Below are 23592 nucleotides of genomic sequence, written 5' to 3'. Positions count from 1 at the left end.
GGCCGTTCTAGAGATAGGTGTGGGTTCCAGAGGTGGGACCCGCATCTATCTGACATTTATGACATATCCTGTGGATATGTCATAAATTTCCTTCATGGAAAAACCCCTATAAATTCCACAGTCACTATTGACCGCAGCATTTAACTAGTTAAAGGGGTTTTCCCATAAAACACATGTATCCCCTATCCACAGGATAGGAGATATATGTGTGATCGCTGGGGGGTCCGACCGCTAGGACCCCCAGCGATAAGCAGAATGGGGACCGAAAGTCACCCAGAGCGCTACATGAAAAGCCTGGACTTCCGCGTTCTGTGTGCGGCTTATCTGTTCCGCAGCTCCATAGAGATCAATGGAGAGCCGCTCGCGCATCCGCAGAAGAATCTCATTCATCTCTGTGGAGCTGCCGGACACAGAATCCGGAAGTCTAGGCTAATCATGTAGCACTCTTGGTGACTTTCGGTCCCTGTTCTCCTTATCGCTGGGGGTTCCCGGCGGTCGGACCCCAGCGATCACACATGTCTCCCCTATCCTGTGGACAGGGGATACATGTGTTTTATAGCACAACCCCTTTGAACGGCCAGGAACAGCGCAATCGCTGGTCCTGGCAGTTAGAGCAGCGTGTTAGCTGTAAAACACAGCTGACACCTGCAGTGTATCGAGCCCGCTCCATACATCACCCCCCCCCCCTCAGCTCCATGAAGTGCCGGCACTTCATGGGTCGACAAGGGGTTAAGTAATGAAGCGGTCAGGGGGCACGACACAGCCGGGTCCCTTGACTGCGGACTATAAGACGCAGGGGCTTTTTAGCAAGATTTATTCTTAATAAAAACTGTGTCTTATAGTCCAAAAAATACGGTATGTTAGCTGGATCAACATGCATCCAAAACTCGTCAGAGGAGTGCCTAACGCAAGCGCAGTAATAGAAATTGGCGCACTACTAAGGCTAGATTCACACGAGCGTTGCGCATCTCAGAAGTGAAAAACAGCAATTTTTCACGTCCGAGGTACATCCGCGCTCTGCGCTGCGGGACGGGTTATCACACATCCTCCATAGACGAGAGTCTACGGAGGGATGCGTGAAGCGCGAAAAAATAGGACATGTCCTACTTTCTCACGGACCCTTCACACGGTCCGTTGAAACAACATTGAATTACATAACTTACATAACATTGAATTGTTTCAACGGCCTTCACACGGACATATTACACGTTCGTCTGAATAAGGCCTAAGTCCAGGCAATAAGAAGTACTACAAAGTCCAGATGATAAGTAGTAATAGAAATTGGCGCACCACAACGTCCAGACGATAAGAAACATCCCCGAATGCTCAAAGGCATGAACTAAATAAAAACATTTATCTGAACCACACACCGGAAGTCAAAATCTATAATTATGCGGAAAAAATTATAAATAAACCATAAGTAAATGTGGCACAACCCAGCGCCCGCACAGTGCCCAAGTGGGGCTTTGACCACACCACCCAGGCACCGGGTGGCATAACTGCTCGGAGCCTGCGAACTGAAGATCTGTGCTGCAATTTGCACTATTTTCGATCTTAAAAATTATAATTATGCCATAAACTTGCTGACTACGCCAATTTTTCACACCACTTTTCAAAACTGGCGAGAGGAGAGAAAAGTCGTAAACTGTAGGGTAACTATGAGGTGCACCATCATATGTGACTTTTTTATGTTGGAAAGCTGGCGCAAATACCTTAATAATTTCCTATGTATGTACCTATTTTCCACTTCTCCCAATTCCTTTAGACTTAAGCTCTAATGGGCAGGGACCTCTCTCCTTTTGTCTCATTGTTTTTGTTCATTTGTTTTGATTTATTTGTCATTTTACTTTGTTGTTACTCCCCATATTCCCGAGCACTGCGGAACACGTTGGTACTATATAAATAAAGATGGTGGCTCAGTGGTTTTCACTGTTTTCTTGCAGCGCTGGGGTACTGAATCCAACCGTGGACAACATCTGCATGGAGTTTGTATGTTCTCCGTGTATTTTTCTGGGTATCTTGGTTTCCTCCTACACTGCAATAAAATACTGACCGGAATTTAGGTTGTGAGCCCCAATTGAAACAGGGACCAATATGATTGATGAAAATCCTTGTACAGTGCTGCGGGGTATGTTGGCACTATACAAATTAATAAAATAATTTTATTAAGTACATTTTTCCACAGGGCGACATCTTCGGCTCTGTTCACTCTGCCGTCAAGACTTCTGTTCTTAAAGGATACATGACCGGTATGAACGAATCCTGACAGAACCCATTGCCTTATAATGGAGTCCGTCAGATTTCCAATGGTTTTAATGGTAGGATTAGTATTGCAGACTACGCTATTCTTTCTGTCCAAAAAACTAGGAACCCTCCATGAACCGAACCCAGGGCCCTTCTGAATATAGGGCCATTTTATTATGTGTCATCCTCTATATCTCTGATATGGAAAATCCCAGGAGGTGGTTATGATTCTGCACTAAGTGTCAGTGTTGTCGCCTATATATTACCAGTAATGGACATACACTACATATGGGGCTCTATGTTGGTTATTCATTGTGTTTGTTTTCATAGTTAACATTTACCCCCCCCCCCACAAACGTCAACCAGGGCAATACATTAGAATAAGAGGTTGCTAACAATATAGCTGACGGCTGTTGGGTCTCCGGTAATACAAACTGCTTTTTGTCGCCCTAAAATGTAATTTAGAAAGAAATTGCTACGGCCATCTTATTTGTAGTAAATCAAACGCGGATTGTTTCATCGGGCAGCTTCGAAGTGAATGTTGTAAATTCAAGCTTGAGCCTTGGCACCGGCAGACGGAAGGCCATCAGTCAGGACGGGTTTGCTGATGGTTAACCTAAGAGTTGTGATATTGCTCACTGGAGTTTAATGCTCATTCCTGCTATTAGATTTTGTGACTCGCATTTAACGTGAAGCTACGGCAACAACAAAATATGTCCGCCGTGTGCATTCATATGTGACTTATGTGGTGTCCCCAAAGGGATATCATATTAAATAATTGAATGCATATACATTATATACCTCCCTAGATAAGTGCAAGAAATGAAGCTGTAAGTAATTAGGTACCAATTTAGTGACCGGCATAGAGGTAACTGTCAAAACCAAGCTCCATCTCCTGTGGGGGCGCCATACAAGAGAACAGCAGCACTACAATGATGTCCATGCCATAGAGAGCTATAATAAAGACCAGAATTGTATACATTTTTGGCAACTTTTGAGACGGGACATCAGGAAAATTTAAAAAAGTGCCAGACAAAGCGTTGGGTGCAGCGCAATTTTTTCCCCCCTTTATGCCCTGCCCATTTATATAGTACACCTACCCCCCCCCCTCCACGAACTTCGGCTTGTAAAATATAAATCGCACATATGACCCTCTATGACATTCCAAAATGAATACAGACCCCCATAAACAATATCGACCTCCTAAACAGACCCTAGACCAGACCCTCTAAATAAATAAAGACCCCCAGACCAGAACCTCTAACTAAATAAAGATCCCAGACCACCTAAATATACAGAGACCAGACTTTCTAAATAAATACACACCCCTTAAAAATCAACTCTTCACAGAACGGACTACAGCGTTTGGCTATCACCGTCAGTCCCCTCGACATTGAATGGAATGGCATGCGTGACCATCAAAACATTCAAACGGGACCTGCGGATAGGTAATAAATGTTTATCATGGGCAAACCCTTGAAATAAACAGATCCAAGACCCCCTAAATAATTACAGACTTCAGACCGGACCCCCAAATTACAGACCCCAGACAAAACGTGCAGATACCAACATTACCCCGTTCCTGCGTTTTCTTGCAGACTTCATCCTGGCACCATTTACGGCATCAGCACATTGCAGCAGCGCTTGTTGAGAGCTGAGTATTTTGGCACTCAGGAGATTTTCCTGCTCCCCCGAGAGTCCAGTAGATCTCCTCTTTTCGGGAGAGTTGGCAAGTATATTTTTATATTGTGTATACATACAGAGAAAGGGAATGGCAGCTTGACAGCAGTTTTGCCTTTCTTCATCATCTTATCTTTATTGTCTGTCTTATTGCTCAGATTTTTCCGCCAGTGATTTACTTAAAACAGTGACCGGTGACCGGACTGCAGCTCCACTGTATCAGTAACATGCAAGCAGACATTGACAACCACTATGGAGAGCAAAAATGGCAGCGCTTTGAAGGGAAATGGATCACAAAGGTGCTGTACGTGAGGATCTAAGAGCACTGTGAAGTTTTTTATTTTCCAATTGAGGTAGGCTTTAAGAGAATTTATACATTTATATTTTATATTATGGGTTTTATACCAGAAGAAAATGTTATAATTTTCTGCTGAATAATAATTTTCTTTACAGTTTAACTTTAATTATTTGAGCAACAGAGAATTGAACTTCAGATCATTGGTGAAATGAATACAAATCTCCCATTTAGCCTATAGGAATACATATTTCTTCAAATTAAATTCATCTTTTTGGAACGTGGTTTCCCTTTAAGACAGGAGAGAGATGAACGTCCCGCGCATAAAAATATAATCATTATACATTATAAATTCCAAGTTCTTCTGCTCGTTCCTCCTGGACAGCGTTATATTATGTCACCACCGACACATATTAATATTTCAAGGATGCTACGTGTATATTCAAAGGGCAGTTGGCCTGTAAAATGCGCTCATGTTACAGCAAAGCTTTATTTATGGGGATATGAAGACTTATATATTTCTTCCTGTTGAGCCACTTTTTACTAGTGTCAGGCGGCAACTGAGACATTTTACTTTTTATTCCTCGTTTTGTCAGGGAATGTGATTTGTTTTTGAAATATGAAAATAACCCAGGCGGCCGCTAAATGCCAGTAACCTCTAGAATTTGCAAAACTTTCTACAGAGAGTGCAGCAAAGTATAATTGTAATTCGACTGAAGGAGTCCAGCGAGATGATGCGTTCAGGTTACACCTTATGCGCACGACCGCATGTCGGCCTCATTTCCCGGACTGAACACATTTCAGGTAGCCGGGCTCCTAACATCGTAGTTATGGATGATTCTAGGCGTCCCTGCCTCCCCGTGGGAATACTGTCCCGTACTGAAACATGTTTTCGACATGCGGTTCATATATCACGACCGAACATGGCCGTGTGCATGCGGCCTTAATGGAAAGTGACACTTGTCTTCCCTTCCTTCTGGTGTTTTCAGCGATACTTTCTCTTAAAAAACCTTCGTCACCATTTCATGTATTAAGTGCCTTTTTTTTTATTGTATTGTCTGTTTATGATGATTGTAAGAACTTTGTTCATATACACGCCTCAACATTGAAATGGCAACACCAAGAAGGATACGTTTTGGAATTGTGGAAATCACAGAATGGATAGACATGTTAATGGTATGCCAATGATAATAAAATGGAACCAAAATATTCCAAGAAATACACGCACTACCATGCCTTGGCATGATATCAATGAGGTTATTAATCGTTGTCTGAGGAATGTTATGCCACGCTGAATGCACTCGGGCACGCAAATCATCAAGATTGGCTGCTGGCAGCTCCCTTTGCAATTTCTGACCAATGGCATCCCAGATGAGCTCGATGGGAGACAAGTCTGGAGACGCTGCAGGCCATAGTAGCACATTTAGGCCACACAGGCTGCTCACAGTAGCACAAGCAGCATGGGACTTGGCATTGTCCTGTTGAAAAACAGCTTCTGGGACACTTTTGAGAAATGGCCGTACCACTGGTTCCATGACCAAATCAATGTAACACCGAGCTGTTAGTGTACCTGAAATGAAGACTAGAGGGGTCCGGCCACCGTACATTATGTCACCCCACACCATAATCCCGGGAGCAGGACCCTTGTGAAGACCTCTACATGCTGTTGCCCAGGTGATCTCCAGACTAATTTCCGTCTGAGACAAAAGCGGGACTCATCGCTGAAGAGGATAGACCTCCATTCTAGCCTCCATTGCCGTCTTGCTGTGCACACTGATAGCCTTTGAGAGCAGTGGCCTGTGGTCAATGCAACACCTGTAGCTGGACATCTGGCTCGTAGCCCAATTTGATGCAAACGCCTTCTGATGGTTTGTGTCGACACAGTTTGCCGCCCTAGGCTCGGGATGTGAAGTCCAATTTTACTTGCAGTACAGAATGTATCACTACGCGCCATTCCTCCAATCAGATGCACCTCTTACTGTCATTCCCATTCGTTGTTGTTCTCCCAACCTCCGGGACACACAACGTAGAACAGTGCTGACATCTCGGCCTAGGCCTGTATCGATCTGCCGGAGTGATAAACCAACTTCTCTCAGTTCAAGGATTCTGTGCCTCTCAGTTTGTAGTGAAGATAATTGGCACGTTGACGAACAGGAGGCATCGCACAATCATCCCACACCACTAGATCCGATTTTTGAGGTTTCATGTGGGTAAAAAAATTGCCCTCCCACATACCACAGATTGGAGCTCGGTGCTTGAAAATTTGAGATCTTAGTGACCCCTGCTACTTCCTCTAATGCATAACCTTACAGCTTGTCCTTGATGTTGCAATTTCAATGTTGAGGAGTTTACATTTATTAAAAATGTGGTACCGTTTTAGCGATCCGGCTTCTATGTGTGTCCACTATACATAAAAGCTGTATAAAACAGTGAACAAGATGGATGGCTTGGCCAGGGGCGTAGCTAGGGGGGGGGGCAAGCGGGGCACGTGCCCCGGGCGCAGTTCAGAGGGGGGCGCCAGCGCCACCTCCTCCTGCACTATAATTGTACCTGTGTCACAAGGACACAGGTACAATTAGAAGCAATGAATGAAGCGACTGGTACCTTTCGTACCAGTGACGCTTCCATCGATGAAAGGCGCTGACTGACTGACCGGGAAAGTCATCCTGCCCAGCCAATCAGCGCCTTTCATAGACGCTGCGTTCAACCACCAGGAGACCTGCGCAGAAGAGAGCAGGTCTCCATGGCTGCCGGACGGCGTGGGAGCGGGAATAAGGTGAGTTTGAATTATTATTTTTTTTACATTGTAATAGAAGTGTGGCTGTATCTGCAGGGGGGGGGGGACTTTGTCTACACGGGGGACTTTATCTACGGGGGGTGTCTATCTACAGGGGGACTATATCTACAGGGCTGGGCTATATACAGGGGGACTATATCTACAGGGCTGGGCTATATACAGGGGGACTATCTCTGCTGGGCTATATACAGGGGGACTATATCTACAGGGGGCTATATACAGGGGGGCTATATCTACAGGGGGCTATATCTACAGGGGGGCTATATACAGGGGGACTATATCTACAGGGCTGGGCTATATACAGGGGGACTATATCTACAGGGGGGCTATATACAGGGGGACTATATCTACAGGGGGGCTATATACATGGGGACTATATCTACAGGGGGGCTATATACAGGGGGACTATATCTACAGGGGGGCTATATACAGGGGGACTATATCTACAGGGGGGCTATATACAGGGGGACTATATTTACAGGGGGGCTATATACTGGAGTGGGCTGTCTATAGAGCACCATATACAGGGGTGGGCTATATAGTATATAGCCCCCTGTAGATATAGCCCACCCCTGTATATGGTGCTCCATAGATAGCCCACCCCAGTATATAGCCCCCCTGTAGATATAGTCACCCTGTATATAGCCCAGCCCAGTAGATATAGCCCAGCCCAGTAGATATAGCCCCGTGTAGATATATTCCCCCTGTATATAGCCCACCCCTGTATATAGCCCACCCCTGTAGATATAGCCCCCCTGTGTATAGCCCAGCCCTGTAGATATAGCCCAGCCCTGTAGATATAGCCCAGCCCTGTAGATATGGTCCCCCTGTAGATATGGTCCCCCTGTAGATATGGTCCCCCTGTAGATAGCCCACCCCTGTATATAGTCCCCCTGTATATATAGTCCCCCTGTAGATATAGCCCACCCGTGTATATAGTATCCCACAAATAGCTCCCCCTATAGTGCTCCACAGAAAGCCCACCCCTGTATATAGCCCCCTTGTACATATAGTCCACCCCTGTATATAGTGCTCCACAGATAGCCCACCCTTGTATATAGTATATACAGGGGTGGGCTATCTGTGGAGCTCTATATACAGGGGTGGACTATCTAGTGGAGCACTATATACAGGGGTGGACTATATGTACAAGGGGGGGCTATATACAGGGGTGGGCTATCTGTGAAACACTATATACAGGGGTGGACCATATGTGGAGCACTATATACAGGGGTGGGCTATATCTACAGGGGGGCTACATACATGGTTGGGCTATCTGTAGAGCTCTATATACAGGGGTGGGCTATATCTACAGGGGGCTATATACAGGGGTGGGCTATCTGTAGAGCACTATAGGGGGAGTTATTTGTGGGACACTATATACAGGGGTGGTCTATATGGGGGCACTATCTACAGGGGCACTATGGCAGGCACTATCTACAGGGGGCTCTATGGCAGGCACTATCTACAGGGGCTCTATGGCAGGCACTATCTACAGGGGCTCTATGGCAGGCACTATCTACAGGGGCTCTATGGCAGGCACTATCTACAGGGGGCTCTATGGCAGGCACTATCTACAGGGGCTCTATGGCAGGCACTATCTACAGGGGGCTCTATGGCAGGCACTATCTACAGGGGGCACAGTGTGTGTGTGGGACATGGTGTATGGTGCTATTATAATTAGAGCTGCAGTGTATGGTGCTATTATATTTAGGGGCGTAGTGTGTGGTATAATGAGAACTTTATCTTTATTTATAGGTGCTGAAATGTTGTAAAAGTGAGAAGCTGAAGACATGTGAGCGGCAAACTGCAGAAATGGACCGGGAGAAGTCATCATAGAGGTCTGGACCAAATGGAGAAAAAGAACTAGAATCTGAGACGTCACCGGTGAGTCACTTAATGTAAATGTTTATTCTGCCTCTAATCAGCACTGTAGTCACTGTATGATCTGCAGCGAGATGATGGGTGGTATGATTATGATATGATTTATTTTTTGTGAAACGGCATCTCCCAGCATATCCTTATCATTGTTCGGGCCATGCTGGGAGCTGTAGTTTTACGCCGTACATACCTATACGGCAGGGGTTGCACTAAATTGAGCTGTATTTGTTCTGGTGCTGTATATGTGTACTGAGCTGGGTTCTGGTGTTGTGTATAGAGCCATATTGCTTGTGAAATGTACAAATAATTTTATGCTCGCGTTACATAAAAAGAAATGACACGTCGATTGGTAGAGAAAACAAACACGGCGAGGGGGAAGGAGATGTCGGGAAAGAGGTTGGGGGGGGGGTGGGCGCCAAACTGAATCTTTGCCCCGGGTGTTGGAGAACCTAGCTACGCCTCTGGCTTGGCTGCTGTGGACCTCCGACACAAAATTGAAACCAAAGACTTATCAAATCTGCGATGTGGGAACACAAACCTAAGGCTACATTCACACGAGTGTGACAGATTTATGCGCATAAAAAACACGCGTAAATCTGTCCGCGTGTGCTGCGTTATGCATCAGAGAGCTTTGCGAGTGGCATGCGTTTTTCAGGCACTCGCAAAGCAATTTTTTTTAAAAAGGAATTGATGCGCACATCACGCACCACACACACGAATGTGCTGTCTGTGGTTTTCTCACACCCATTGACTTCAATGGGCGACTAGATGGGTGAAAACGCAACATTATAGGACATGCAGTGAGTTTCACGCAGCGGACTCTCGTTGCATGAAAACTCTTGCATGTGTGAACGGCCCCATTGGTTCCCAATAACTTACCTTTAAAAATCAAACACATATATCTAAATGGCATAGAGATCTGAACGGCCAATTTTCAAGAGACCAGTGGTTAAGAGCGTTCTCCATCTCTCTTAAATCCTCTTCCTGTACTAATCATCAAGAATTATATTATAAAATATTCTATAGATGGTATCTCACTCCGTATAAACTTTCCAGAATATATAGTGATGCATCGCCCCAATGTTGGAGAGGCTGTAACCATTTGGGATCCATACTTCACATATTTTGGGAATGTCCTTTATTATTAACCTTTTGGCAATCAATTAGCGCACTACTAAATGAGATTACAACTCAAAATATCATACTCACGCTGGAACTTGGGTTACTACGGCTTGGAATTGATGTTATTCCCAAACAGTTCCAAATTGTAATATGTCATGTTTTAATATCTGCCACATCAGCTGTAGCGTTCAGATGGAAAACATGTAACGTCCCGACCATCACAGACATTAGTAAAAAAGTCAATACAAACTATCAATATGAATATATTTATGCCTGTAGCATACAAAGACATGACCGCTTCTGTAGAGATTGGATGTGTTGGAATAATTCTGTATATGCTGTACCTCTCCCTTTCTAGTGGGAGCTCATATGTTGTCTGTTGTATACATTTTATTTTTTCTTTATGATGACCTGTATACGTTCTTCACAACATTTATTTTATTTACCTTTTATTACTCATATTATTTTGAATCCCATTTTCTCAAAATAGGAATTAATGATTTAATTATTATTTGAGACTAACTATTTACTTCTACCTGCGAGTAGAACTGTTATACACATATATTTTCTGATGTCTCAACTGTTTAATAAAGACATATTGAAACAGAAATCAATGAGTCCGTGTGCTGCACGTGATTTTCATGCGTAGCACACGGATGAGATTCACTCTCACGTTCGCGTGAATGGGCCCTAAAGTGAATGTCTGCCCTGGAACAATATTTTCTTTTTTTTAAGGGAACCTGTTTTCCACATTATGCTGCATTCAGATGCAGCGCCGCCAGAGATAAGTACCATGTATTCATGAGCTGTGGCTAGATCCGGACACTCTTTGCTGATTGACAGATGGCATCCTATGCACAGTAATAGGAAGACATCTGTCGATCAGAGGAAAGTGGGCAGAGCTAGCCACCGCTCATGAATATGCCGGACTCTCTGGCGGCGCTGCATGTAAGTTCTCAGAAACGGACAGTGAAGGCCGCATGATGTGGATGACAGGTTCCAGTTAATCAAAATACTTTCAATATACCTACCTGCAGCCGCCACTAGAGGCAGCGTATTACGTTACTTAGATCCCATGCTCCCCCTAGTGGCAACTGCAGGTACTTAGCATGTTATTTTTATCTTTTTTTGCATCAAAACAAGCCGAGCTCCAACTGCAAAAAAGATATATTTAATAAATTAATCAGCACAGAAAGCTGGACCTAAAAACGACATCTTGATAAAAGGTGGAGATTCACTTTAAGTCGTTGATGGCAGATTTCTCCCCAAACTAAAAATGGTAGGTGGGGGACCCAGAAGCTTCTAGTTATGGTTCTGAAGACTAGAGATGATAGTATTAATTTGCTAGGTGTAAGATTTGCAGGCTGATCTTGGAGATAAATGATTATTTTTAAACATTCCCCCGTCTCGTGGTCCCGGTCTTGGCGGCGTCTGCTGTTTAGAGGAGGTGTGGATATTTATGCACAATCTTCACGGTTTTCCTTTACACCTGCTGATTACATTGCACTTCAAGTATAAAGCAGAGGCCATTGTAAGCGATCGTGATATCTGCAGAATTCGAAGAGTGGTTTGTTGCTCATTTGATTCTACATCTAGAACATTGCGTGGGCAGAGTGGGTCAAGTCTTCTCTGGAGGACCCTTACAGCAAGTGCACAGACATAGATATGAGTGGTAAGTAGATTTTCTTAAAGCGGAACTGTTACTTTATCAATTGCTTTAAGTGACGGCTTCATTGAAATGACAACTGGCAGTATAATGAGTGGAGGTAACTGTGTGCACTAAATAACCCCCCCCCCCAAAACTGTAGATAAGGGAGGGGGCTACGACATGAAATTTCTGCTCATCCTTGCAGACTTTACAGGTGATGCCTCATTACTCATTCACTATTACAGAAATGATGCCGGACAATTTTATAAGTCTACTCTTTGCGTACATCGGAACAGCACTTATCCCCTTACTGGGGTTGTATGATTTTACAAAAACATGGCTGCTTTCCTGCAGAAACAGCGCCATTCTTGATCATTGGGCTGTGACTGGTATTGTAATTAAACAAGCGCATGAGCTGCCATACCAGTCACAGCCCATTTACAAGACTGGTGCTGGTTCTGAAAGAAAGTAGTCACATTTTGATGCCACCCCTTTAGCGGAATTTTTTCCGCCATTTTTTTGGTAGATAAAAATGAAAAAGGAAAAAAACAACCGCTCTCCCTTGTGCGGAGGATGACATGTCTTTACTGGAAGAGCAGGGAATCCCAGTGGGTGATGTCATTGTCATCTTCCTGTTACAGCACCCTCTACTGGTAGAAAATATGTATATATCTATGCAGATAGACTTCTAGCCTTATTATATAGCATGCAAAAAGTAAATAAATAACAAAAGAATTGTAACACAAAGAAAACAAAGACATTTTTATAAACACACATAAATAAAAAAAAATAATAACACATTTTACACATTTTGTATTTGGTGTCCCCCATGGACATTACATTCTATTCTATTTAAATATTTGTATACACATTATAAAAAAAAAAGTCCTATCAGTCCTGAAGAAGAAAAATTTTATTCACCCAAAAAATTTAGTTTTCACAGTGAATGGGTTTAATACATTATTTCAGATCTCCACTGCTCGGCACCTAATGATTAGATTCCATTTTCTGATTGCCTGTGCATTATGATTCAAGTGCTTCTCTTTCCAGTTTCAAACAAATAGTTTATTTCTATTCTCTCAAACTTTCCTGTAGTTCTAAAACAAAAAAACTCCTCACATTTCCTATCTCACTCTGCCACCTAGTGGATATATTGCATATGGCGTTAACAGAATTTTGGAATAACAGGAGTTGGGTCCTTTATAACAAGTGTTGTCTGTATTCTTATTGCAGAATGTGAAAGGGACTACTTCACAATTAAAGTAATTGTATTTTGTTATAGAATGGGTAACATACCTTCAAATTTAAATGGACAATCCGTAAAGAGTTGTCAGATTTAGAAAACCCTCATTAGGGAGTTCTGAATTAATAAGGTGGTTCCCTAGTTCAGGTCTTTCGTCTATTAGCCAGAATGGGAGAAAGCCCCCATCTAAAATGTGGGTAGCATTGCTCGCCATGGCTATACTGTGCTTTCATTAACGGCTACTAGTGTGATTACTGAGAAATAAGTGTCATGGCTGAAATTAACTATTCGTCCCAGGATAATTCATTCAATGTGACCTTCCCATTAGAGAATCACTTTCATTTTGATCCGACGCTATTTCTTTCTGTTCCTCTTTTTTCCTAAAATATTTATATTTTTGATTGATCCATATTTTATAAGTCCATTGCATAAGCACAAAAATTGTCTCAGATGTAAAAATGCGACACCCCTCATAGGCTGGTTTGCTCCCCTAGGCTATCCCGCCTCCGAAGAACCTTTTGGACTATTCAGTGATAAACACCATGGCTCCTGCCTCCGGTTCTGTTGGAAGTCCTTGTTCGGTGCCAGCCGCCGTCTGCTACATAGGCTCCGCAGCATCGGCAACGCTTATCTCTATGGCACATACACCACCGGTTTTCCCTAAAAACAAGGGGTATCTGAATATAAATTTGACTATTTTCCAACAAACACAAAACCGGCCCTGGAAACTCATGTGGAAACATTTGCTGGAGCCATTATTTATTCTGGCAGCCAGTGTTCCTGAACGTTACGTCCTGTCTGGAGAACTTGCGCTGTAAAGTAATGTTCTACTGTCTGAATGGCTCCATTTATCACCGTGAATGACGGACGGAGCTGAGACTTTAGGATTTTATAATTTGTTAAATATATTTGCATGAAATGAAAAATCAAACAACATGCAGACGCGCTCTCCAAAATGAAGAAATATTAATCCGAAGACATTCTAATAAATAAAGGACTAGAGGCGGGGGAAGGTTCGGCTCCATCTTATTCTTTGTACCAGGGCTGCTATTGCGGGTGAGGGCAGGAGTAAGCGGTGTGTTTGGAAACGTTCCCTTTTCGACTTCAGTTATCAGTTATTTGACGTATTTTTTTCTGTATAAGTTCAGCCGTCATTCACGTTACATCACGGCATTTCTGTAAGTTACTATACATTGCTTTGCTATGGTTATAAATGATCTGGGCCACATGCCATGTGTGAGTGGTTATATTCTATCATTACTGTCTTTAAAAATAATATATATACACACACACACACACACACAATATTTATGGATTTTTATCTGTAGTACATACATAGTTATGCCATACAATAACCAAATAATCATGTCTAAACATAACAGTAGTGCACACATAATATTGCCATATAGCACCCAAATAATAGTGTTATACTGTGCCCGCACCATATTGTGACAAACGCCGTACACTGCAAAAATAGAGCCATGTAGTCTAGAATTAAAAAAATATTGGTGCCACGTAATGTTATTTTAATGCAGCCATACAATGTGCCCTCTCTTGGCTATCATAGATTATACTAGAGAGTGACAGCGCATGTGCGGCTACTTCTCTGATAAAAATAGGGACAGGCACTCCTGTTATCAAGATCGGTGCGGGTACCAGCAGTCAGACCTCCGCTGCTCTCACTTTTATAGCATAACTTGTATTTAAAGGGGTATTACCAATTTACATAGTAATATGTAATATTCTTTCCACTCAGTCCTGTAGAAGTTATGGAAACATCTGAACAAGCGAGCATCTCTATCTCTCTGAAGCACACAGCACATGGACACACCATTGATTTCAAAGGGCACTGTGTAATGCTTCATTTCCCCTGTGGAGGTGCTGCAGAGAAGTTGAGCACTTGCAGTGATCAGCTTATAATCAGGGGATCCTTCTAATAAAAAATTAATTGTTCAAAACAGACAACCCCTTTAAAGTATATAACTAGACTCTTATGGTTGTCCGGTTTCAGCAAATGAATGTTATTTTTGGTATAATTAAAAGTTATAACATTTTTCAACTTACTTTTGATATTAATTAATCATGGTTTTCAAGATCTCTGCTTGCTGTTTGTACAGTAGGAACATTCATTGTTTAATTCCAGTGGATAAAATTCTGTCCATGGTCATGTGATGGACACACAGGTGCTGGGATTGCTAGAAGACCCAGCTCTGATCCACATACTGTAACGAGCCCTGCACCTGTGTGTCCATCACATGACCATGGACAGAATTATATCCACTGGAAGTAAACAATAAATGTTCCTACTGAATGACAGCAAGCAGAGATCTTGAAAACCGTGAGAAATGAATGCAGAAAGCATATTGGAAAATTGTATAACTATTAATAAGGCAAAAAATAACATGAATTAGCTGAAACCGATAACCCGCTTAAGATAAAAATAATCTTTATTTTATGGACAAAACCCTTTAATCAGAACCCACACATGCAACATCTATGAGGAATCTTGTTTTTGAAGGTCAAATAAAAACGTATGCAGATTGTGCTGAGACTCTGAGACTGGACGCAAAATGTGATTGTCGCTTTACTGCCAGAGGGGTCACCAATGCAATCAGCCCTGAACCCCCGAACACCAACTAACACAGTCATACACGCCATGCAATTACTTGCTCATCACTAGAGAAATGTTCGGTCATTTTCAAGGTTATCGTCGCTTTACCGGCTGAATATTCCATGGCTGCTACAGAAGAAGACCGGACACCAGATATTGAATAGTTAATTCTCATGGTGTGACATAAACTATGCACTCCACCATAATACAACACCATAATCGTACATCTGAGGACTGATATGACATTTATTACGACCGATCAAAGTTTCGTTCTGTTGATATAGCAAACCATAAACCTGAAAGGACAAAGAACGAGACCTAAGACCTTCTAATAATGCCAATGATTCAGAACTGTGATTAAAAGACAGACGAGCAATGTCGCTCGGTCAACTCCGGATTCACTGTTATATCAGAGTCCAACTTTCCCTGCCCTCTCTTCCTGAAATCACCACTAGGGGGAGTGTAGAAGCGTACGTCGTATTATTTATACATTAAACACTATAGTAAGTCAGTATGCAGTAGCTCCTGAGCTCCTCCTAGTGGTGACTGTAGGTAGACAGTAGTTTGTGTGAAAGGAAGGTATTTGGAGCTCTGTATAAAAAAAATGGAGCTCTGACCCCAGTAACGATATATTAAGAAATTAACCAGCACTGAAGATTGAACCTAAAAATGAAATTTATGTTAAAAGGTGGAGATTCACTTTGAAGTGAAGTTCCACGTTTGAGCCCTGTGACAAATATATTAGGGGATAGGTTAAAGGGGTTTTCCAACATAACATTTATTAACTATTCACAGTTCTGACCACTCACTTGACTGTTTCCATATCTCCAATAGGCACATACTGGAGCAATGCTCCATACATCTCATCACACCATGGAAGTCCATAGTGGAGAAACAGGGGTCTCTTGTTCTAGCATTTGGTGGGGTCTCAGTGGTCAGACCCCTACTGATATATCCTGTGGATAGTTAATAAATGTTAAAGGGGTTGTTCAGGATTAGAAGAACATGGCTGCTTTCTTCTAAAAACAGCGCCACATCTGTTCACAGGTTGTGGGTGGTACTGCATCTCAGCTCTATTCACGTCAATGGAGCCGAGCTGCAAAACCAGACATAACCCATAGACAGATGTGGCGCTGTTTCTGGAAAAAAGCATCCATGTTCTTCTAATCCTGCACAACCCCTTTAAATGTTGGAAAATCCCTTTAAAATGTCAGTGGACACTATTGTGGCTAAACAACTTTAATTCATGGACTGTATGCTTGAAAAAAGGCAATTTTTTTCTGCAGAAACGTTGCACTTTTATATGGGTAAGATTGCACAGTAAATGGCAACGTGCACTACGTTTTTCTGATCAGCGGAGTGGGAGTTGGAACCCCATTAATGTTGTGTTTGTGAACAAATACGTCATATTACCATGTGGAAATCTATGAATGATAACATAAGTGCTCAGATCTTTGCTGAAAATGGCTGCTGGGGGCTGGGATCTGTTTGGCGCCATTTTTGTATTACAGGAATATAATTATTTCAGTTCTTTGTCACATAAGTAGGAACAGCCATCTAACTCCTGACTTAAAGGGATATTCTGGGACTCGTAAAGTTAAACATATTTTTAATTGACTTTATTTTCAATAGATTCTCCGATCTGCTGATTCTAATTTGGGTACCGTGCCCCGATCTCCCCTCTTCCGCTGATGTGCTAGATTACGTGCCGTACATCTGGTACATGATCTAGGCCGGCTCATGTTATCCCCCAATCTACATGTCATAAGCACTGACCTCACTTACATGGGCAGGCTCAGCGGTTTGAGCCTGCCCATATACGTGACGTCAGTGCTGACAACGTATACATTGGGGGAAATATGTGATATAGGCGAGATATACTGAGAGCTACGAGGTGTACGGGGCGGGTGCTATCCCGACACCCCCCAAAAGTCAAAGTTTACATGGAAAACAAGTGGCGCGGGAATCGGGTAGTGATAAAGAGACCAACACAATGCAAAAGTGAGTAATTTTACTTTATTTTACAAGTACTGTACAATGGTCACAGCGTTGTAGGGATTTCTCAAACTCCCCCTCTCAAATCCCCGTTAAGGGGTTGTCCAGAGATAGAAACAGAAAGGCCTGTTTTGTTTTTGTTTTTCAGAAACAGCGCCACTCTTGCCCATGGGCTGTGTCTGGTACTGTAGATCTAATTATGTCATGTTACATGAACTCCTACAAAACATCATGTAACTTAGGGCTTATTCAGACGAACGGGATATACGTCTGTGCAACGCGCGTGATTTTCACGCGCGTCGCACGGACCTATATTACTCTATGGGGCCGTGCAGACAGTTGCGTGATTTTTACGCAGCGTTGGTCCGCTGCGTAAAAGTCACGACATGTCCGTTCTTTGAGCGTTTTTCGCGCATCACGCACCCATTGAAGTCAATGGGTGCGTGGAAACCGCGCATGTCACACGGAAGAACTTCCGTGCGAACTGCCTGTTTCGCGCACCAGCTGTCAAAAGGATGAATGAAAACAGAAAAGCACCACGTGCTTTTCTGTTTACAAACATACAAATGGAGTGTCATAATATCAAGTGGCTTTTGCGCAGGCAAAACGCCGTGTTTTTTGCGTGCGCAAAAGGCACACGCTCGTGTGAATCCAGCCTTAAACTCAGTACAAGGTAAATACTTTTCCATTCTGTTCTATGGCAGGTCAATGAATATCCCCTGGAAATGCCATAAACGAGTTGGGAATACCCCTTTAAAACGTTTCATTGTTCTGTTCCTCTGTTATTCCTCCTGGAAGTATTTGAATAAATTTACAACTCGGTATTACCTTTACCCGTGTCCCTACACAATCTGACAATGTCCAATCAGTTCTTACAGGGTCAGAGAGGGTAGAGAAAAATTGTCATATAGAGTAAATCAAAAGTTAGAGTTTTTGAATTAGTGTTTGGAAAACTGGAGGTGAAACTGTCATCTTGTCTGCATTTACTATCAATCAGGCTATGTTCACACGCAAACTCAAAAACGTCTGAAAATACGGAGCTCAAGGGAAAACAGCTCCTGATTTTCAGACGTTAATTCAGCCACTCGCAGCGTTTTTCCGGCCGTTTTTGGAGCTATTTTTCTATAGAGTCTTTTTTGCGGCCGTTTTTTTTACCGTTTATACCATTGAAATCAATGGGCAGATGTTTGGAGGCGTTCTGCTTCCCATTTTTCGGCCGTTTTTCGGCCGTTTTTGGCCGTGTGAACATACCCTAAGGCCTTATTCAAACGAACGTGTATTACGTCCGTGATACGCGCGTGAAAATCATGCGCGTCGCACGGACCTATGTTAGTGAATGGGGCCGTTCAGACAGTCCGTGATTTTCACACAGTGTATGTGCGCTGCGTAAACCTCACGACATGTCCTATAATTGGCCGTTTTTCGCACATCACGCACCCATTGAAGTCAATGGGTGTGTGATAATCGTGCACGGCACACGGAGGCACTTCCGTGTGTCACGCGTGATTCGCACAACAGTAGATAAAGAAATGAAGGAAAAAATAAAAGCACTTCTTTCATTTCTTTTTCTACATTTCAAAACCGTGTGTCATAAGCATGGCATATGCGTGAAAATCACGCAGCCAACACTGATGACACACGGAAGAGCAACCCGCGCAAAAAGCTGCATTTTTTGCGCGTGAAAAACGCACACGTTCGTCTGTATAAGGCCTAAGGTATGTTCACACGCACTGTTTTCAGACGTAATTCAGGCGTCTTACGCCTCGAAATACGCCTGAAAAAACGGCTCCATTACGCCGACAAACATCTGCCCATTGCTTTCAATGGGTCTTACGGTGTTCTGTTCCCACGAGGTGTCATTTTACGCGTCGCTGTCAAAAGACAGCACGTAAAAAGACGCCCGTGAAAAAGAAATGCAAGTCACTTCTTGGGACGTTTTTGGAGCCGTTTTTCATTGGCTCCATTGTAGTATATAATAAAGCAACAAAACAATTACATTTATAGCACCATTAAAACAGTTTTACATTTATTTTTATACAAGTCCTGAAGCAATTGTTCTAAATCACACACACACACACACACACACACACACATATATACACACACACACACACATACACACACACGCTGCCAACATGATAATAACGTATGGGGACAAGCGATCGTAGCAACAAACACTCGTCCCATCCATAGCTCCGTGTGACAGGAGCAAGCGAGTGCCGATCAACGATATCTCGTTGATCGGCGCTCGCTGCACGGGTCGAATATCAGCAGGTGTAAAAGGCTCTTAACTGTATGTAGACTTGTCAATGCAGCAGAGTTGAGTTTCCCCATTTGCCAAAAGGATTGCATACTGTAAACACCCCTTTCTAAATGCCCCTTTAAGACATGTTCACCTAATTGTCGGGTTCCTTGGGTCCACACTCCATCTATATAGAACATTATTAATTGCTTTGTACACACAGGACACATCATCAATAAGGTCTAATAGGTTATTTGCGAATCATCTCATAAGAAATAGACCCTACTGGCAAGCAGGGCTGCCATTGCGGCAGTATGGATGGATACTAAAAAAAAAGGGGCCCGTCGCTGCCATCCGCTTATATGTATTTATTCGTGGCAAGCAGTTAGCAAATACCAGGGGAGCTGGGGAAGATACCCGTTCACTGCAGCTATATGTATGGCCAGATTTAGACTGGAAGAGCATTTTTTGGATTATTTTCCCCTTGCCATAGGTGGAGTTAAATGTGATCTCCATAGAAGATTTCTTGTTTCTTTTTTGTATCTTTGTGTCTCCTCGGCAAAAAATTAATTAATACATAGACTGATCAATTATCATCAGTGTAATGGAGTGCAACATAGTCTTCAAGACAAGCCTACAAAATATCGACTGTTACGGATAAGTGCGAGTACATACAATATGTGTACATGACATGATATTTAAAGAGGCTCTGTCACCAGATTTTGCAACCCCTATCTGCTATTGCAGCAGATCGGCGCTGCAATGTAGATTACAGTAACGTTTTTATTTTTAAAAAACGAGCATTTTTGGCCAAGTTATGACCATTTTCGTATTTATGCAAATGAGGCTTGCAAAAGTACAACTGGGCGTGTTGAAAAGTAAAAGTACAACTGGGCGTGTATTATGTGCGTACATCGGGGCGTGTTTACTACTATTACTAGCTGGGCGTTGTGTATAGAAGTATCATCCACTTCTCTTCACAACGCCCAGCTTCTGGCAGTGCAGATCTGTGACGTCACTCACAGGTCCTGCATCGTGTCGGCACCAGAGGCTACAGTTGATTCTGCAGCAGCATCAGCATTTGCAGGTAAGTAGCTACATCGACTTACCTGCAAACGCCGATGCTGCTGCAGAATCATCTGTAGCCTCTGGTGCCGACACGATGCAGGACCTGTGAGTGACGTCACAGTGCTGCACTGCCAGAAGCTGGGCGTTCTGAAGAGAAGTGGATGATACTTCTCATCAGAACGCCCAGCTAGTAAAAGTAGTAAACACGCCCCGATGTACGCACATAATACACGCCCAGTTGTACTTTTACTTTTCAACACGCCCAGTTGTACTTTTGCAAGCCTCATTTGCATAAATACGAAAATGGTCATAACTTGGCCAAAAATGCTCGTTTTTTAAAAATAAAAACGTTACTGTAATCTACATTGCAGCGCCGATCACATGCAATAGCAGATAGGGGTTGCAAAATCTGGTGACAGAGCCTCTTTAAAGCTGTCTTCAGGTCAGCCCAATATGGGGACAGGTCCACGCTTCTATTAGCCAAAATGGCACAAAAAATATTGTGCAGTTTTGCTAATAGGAGTGTACAAAGAATACGCCGGACTCATGGGGGGGGGGGGACACTCTTTCACCCTCCCCCTTACTGTGATTGACAGATGCAGACGCACAGCATCCAGCCGTCAATCATCACCGAGAGGTGGGAAAGGTGAGGGCAGTGATCCCCTCATGAATACACCGTTTCTTTACTGTGTCCACTCTATTCATTAAACACTCCTAGTAGGGAAACGGCACAATATTTGTTGTGCCATTTTGGGCAAAAGGAGATAGTGGACCTGTTCCCATACTATGCCGCCGTTACATAGACCAGCATAGTCTGATCACAGATCCGCTTTAAAGGAGCTATGTGGGGACCAAAAATTATTAGCAGTGTACTCACTGCAGTATGTGAGTACACTTGCTACAATACATTGTGATCCCCCATCGCGCCCGATTCTGAGAATGTCATTGATTTTTATAGCGCTGCCGGGGGATCGGAAGTCTAGTTGCGCAGCCTTCTTTAATGATGATACGACTCCTTGTCATGTGACCGGCCTCGCTGTATTTTATGTACAAGCAGTAGCAGTAGTACATCGATTACATAGAGAACATTAGTACATCCAGTACTCTAGTTCAGCGGGACCGGTCACGTGACGAAGAGTCGTATCGTCATCAAAGAAGACTGTGCAACATGACTCGAAAATCTCAGAATCGGCTGCAACGGGGGACCGGAATGTATATTAGCGAGTGTATCACATACTGCAGTGAGTATAGTGCTAATAATTTTTGGTCCCCACATAACCCCTTTAACCTTTATTTTGAGGACATTTATTATTCTACAAATAATTCTTAGAATATTACTAAGTCATAATTCTGCATTTTTTGGCTCGGATAATAGGCTACGAAGACACAAGAATGATCAGAGACCCCTCATTCCTTCCCTTCATGTGTTAGGGATATGGGTGAACATTTGGGGGTTCACTTGGAGAGTCATTTGGCCATTTAAGATGGATGGGAGAGGATGGGATGGGAGTAAACAGATTTAAGGTAGATATTCTTGAGAAAAACTTTGCACCACTTGGGGTTCAACTACAAAGTGTTAGAGACTCAAGGTTCGGGGCAACACCTCCGATTGCCATCTGCCAATTTCACAAACTTAGTTCTTTCTGCTCACAGTAGTTTATCCAAAGTAACCCCAGAGGAAAACATTGATGGCGAGGAGAATAATAGCATTGACATTACACACGTTCCTCCAAAGCGGCTTCTCCTCAATACTGGTCAACTTTCTCTGCAACTTCAACTCTTCTACTTTGGACAACTTGGCTTCAGGTTGCATGGATATACCACAAAACCAGAAATACAACTTTTTCCAGCAGGAGTATGTTGAAGCTATAAGAAAACAGCAGACATAATAGTTACATGTAGATCATGAGGATGTATTGGAAACGTGTGGCCTACATCATGTCCATTACAACCAGTCACATGTCAATCACCACTTTCCAACACCACCATTCCCTCACCTAAACTTTCCAACCTGTCACCATCAAGAGAAAAATGTTTTCAAGTCACAAAGTGTATCATGTTTAAATACATTATATACATTCCCTATGCATTTAAGTTTGAGAAGATTTATATTTGCTTTCTATAGGTCCATAAAAAAGTGGATGGTCTAAAGTGGGTATAATACTGGAGCGTGCATGAAATTTCATATTTTAAATCTGTAAGTTAGAAAGTATCAGGATGTAGAATGAATAATTTTTGTACTTACTGCCCCTGCTTGTTTTCTCCTCCTGTACAGAACAACTATCTTGGAGAATTTCAACTTTTGGCATCAAGTTTCCTTCTGCAGTAAATAGAAGTGAACACTAAGTTTTAGGAAAAAAAGATAATAAGCAGTGGCTAGCCAAAGGGATAGTAGATGTAACCATTGAGCTGGGTGCCAACATCTCGGAGCCCATAGTCCACCCATCCACATAAGAGAGAAGAATTATAAGAATCTATCGCAATGGTGAAGGGACTTAATAAAAATGGACAATGATATACTCATGCTATTTCAGTATACATATCTAATGGATCGGGTAGCAAGTGATTGGTGGAAGACTCCAAATCTAAAGGCTACACATAGAACTAATGAAAATCTCCCTCACCTGGTTCTTTTTCTATGGGTGGAATAGTTGAAGAAATTGCACCAATGTCCTTTGAAGGCTCCATCTCATCTTTTAGGAAAAGAGTTGGATCAGATCTCTTTCGAGTCCACCAAGTCATACGCCCAAGCTAGAAGCAATGAAA

General features: G+C 42.9%; 1 protein-coding gene across 1 annotated transcript in view; it reads right to left on the bottom strand.

Moving 5' to 3' along the window:
* Positions 1–22305: 22305 nt before the first annotated feature.
* Positions 22306–23592, bottom strand: part of SLC5A9 (solute carrier family 5 member 9) — a 33189-nt gene continuing 31902 nt past the window's right edge. The window contains exons 14-16 of the mRNA XM_075832128.1: positions 23451–23577; positions 23072–23146; positions 22306–22692 (exon numbers count right to left, since the gene is read on the bottom strand). Coding sequence (XP_075688243.1) covers positions 22484–22692; positions 23072–23146; positions 23451–23577 — 411 coding nt within the window. The 3' untranslated portion in view covers positions 22306–22483. The remainder of the gene's footprint in view (positions 22693–23071; positions 23147–23450; positions 23578–23592) is intronic.

This window comes from Rhinoderma darwinii, chromosome 7, assembly GCF_050947455.1.
Source record: "Rhinoderma darwinii isolate aRhiDar2 chromosome 7, aRhiDar2.hap1, whole genome shotgun sequence".
NCBI lineage: Eukaryota > Metazoa > Chordata > Amphibia > Anura > Rhinodermatidae > Rhinoderma > Rhinoderma darwinii.
Note: the sequence above shows the minus strand (reverse complement) of the source record. Positions and strands in the feature narration are given on the sequence as shown.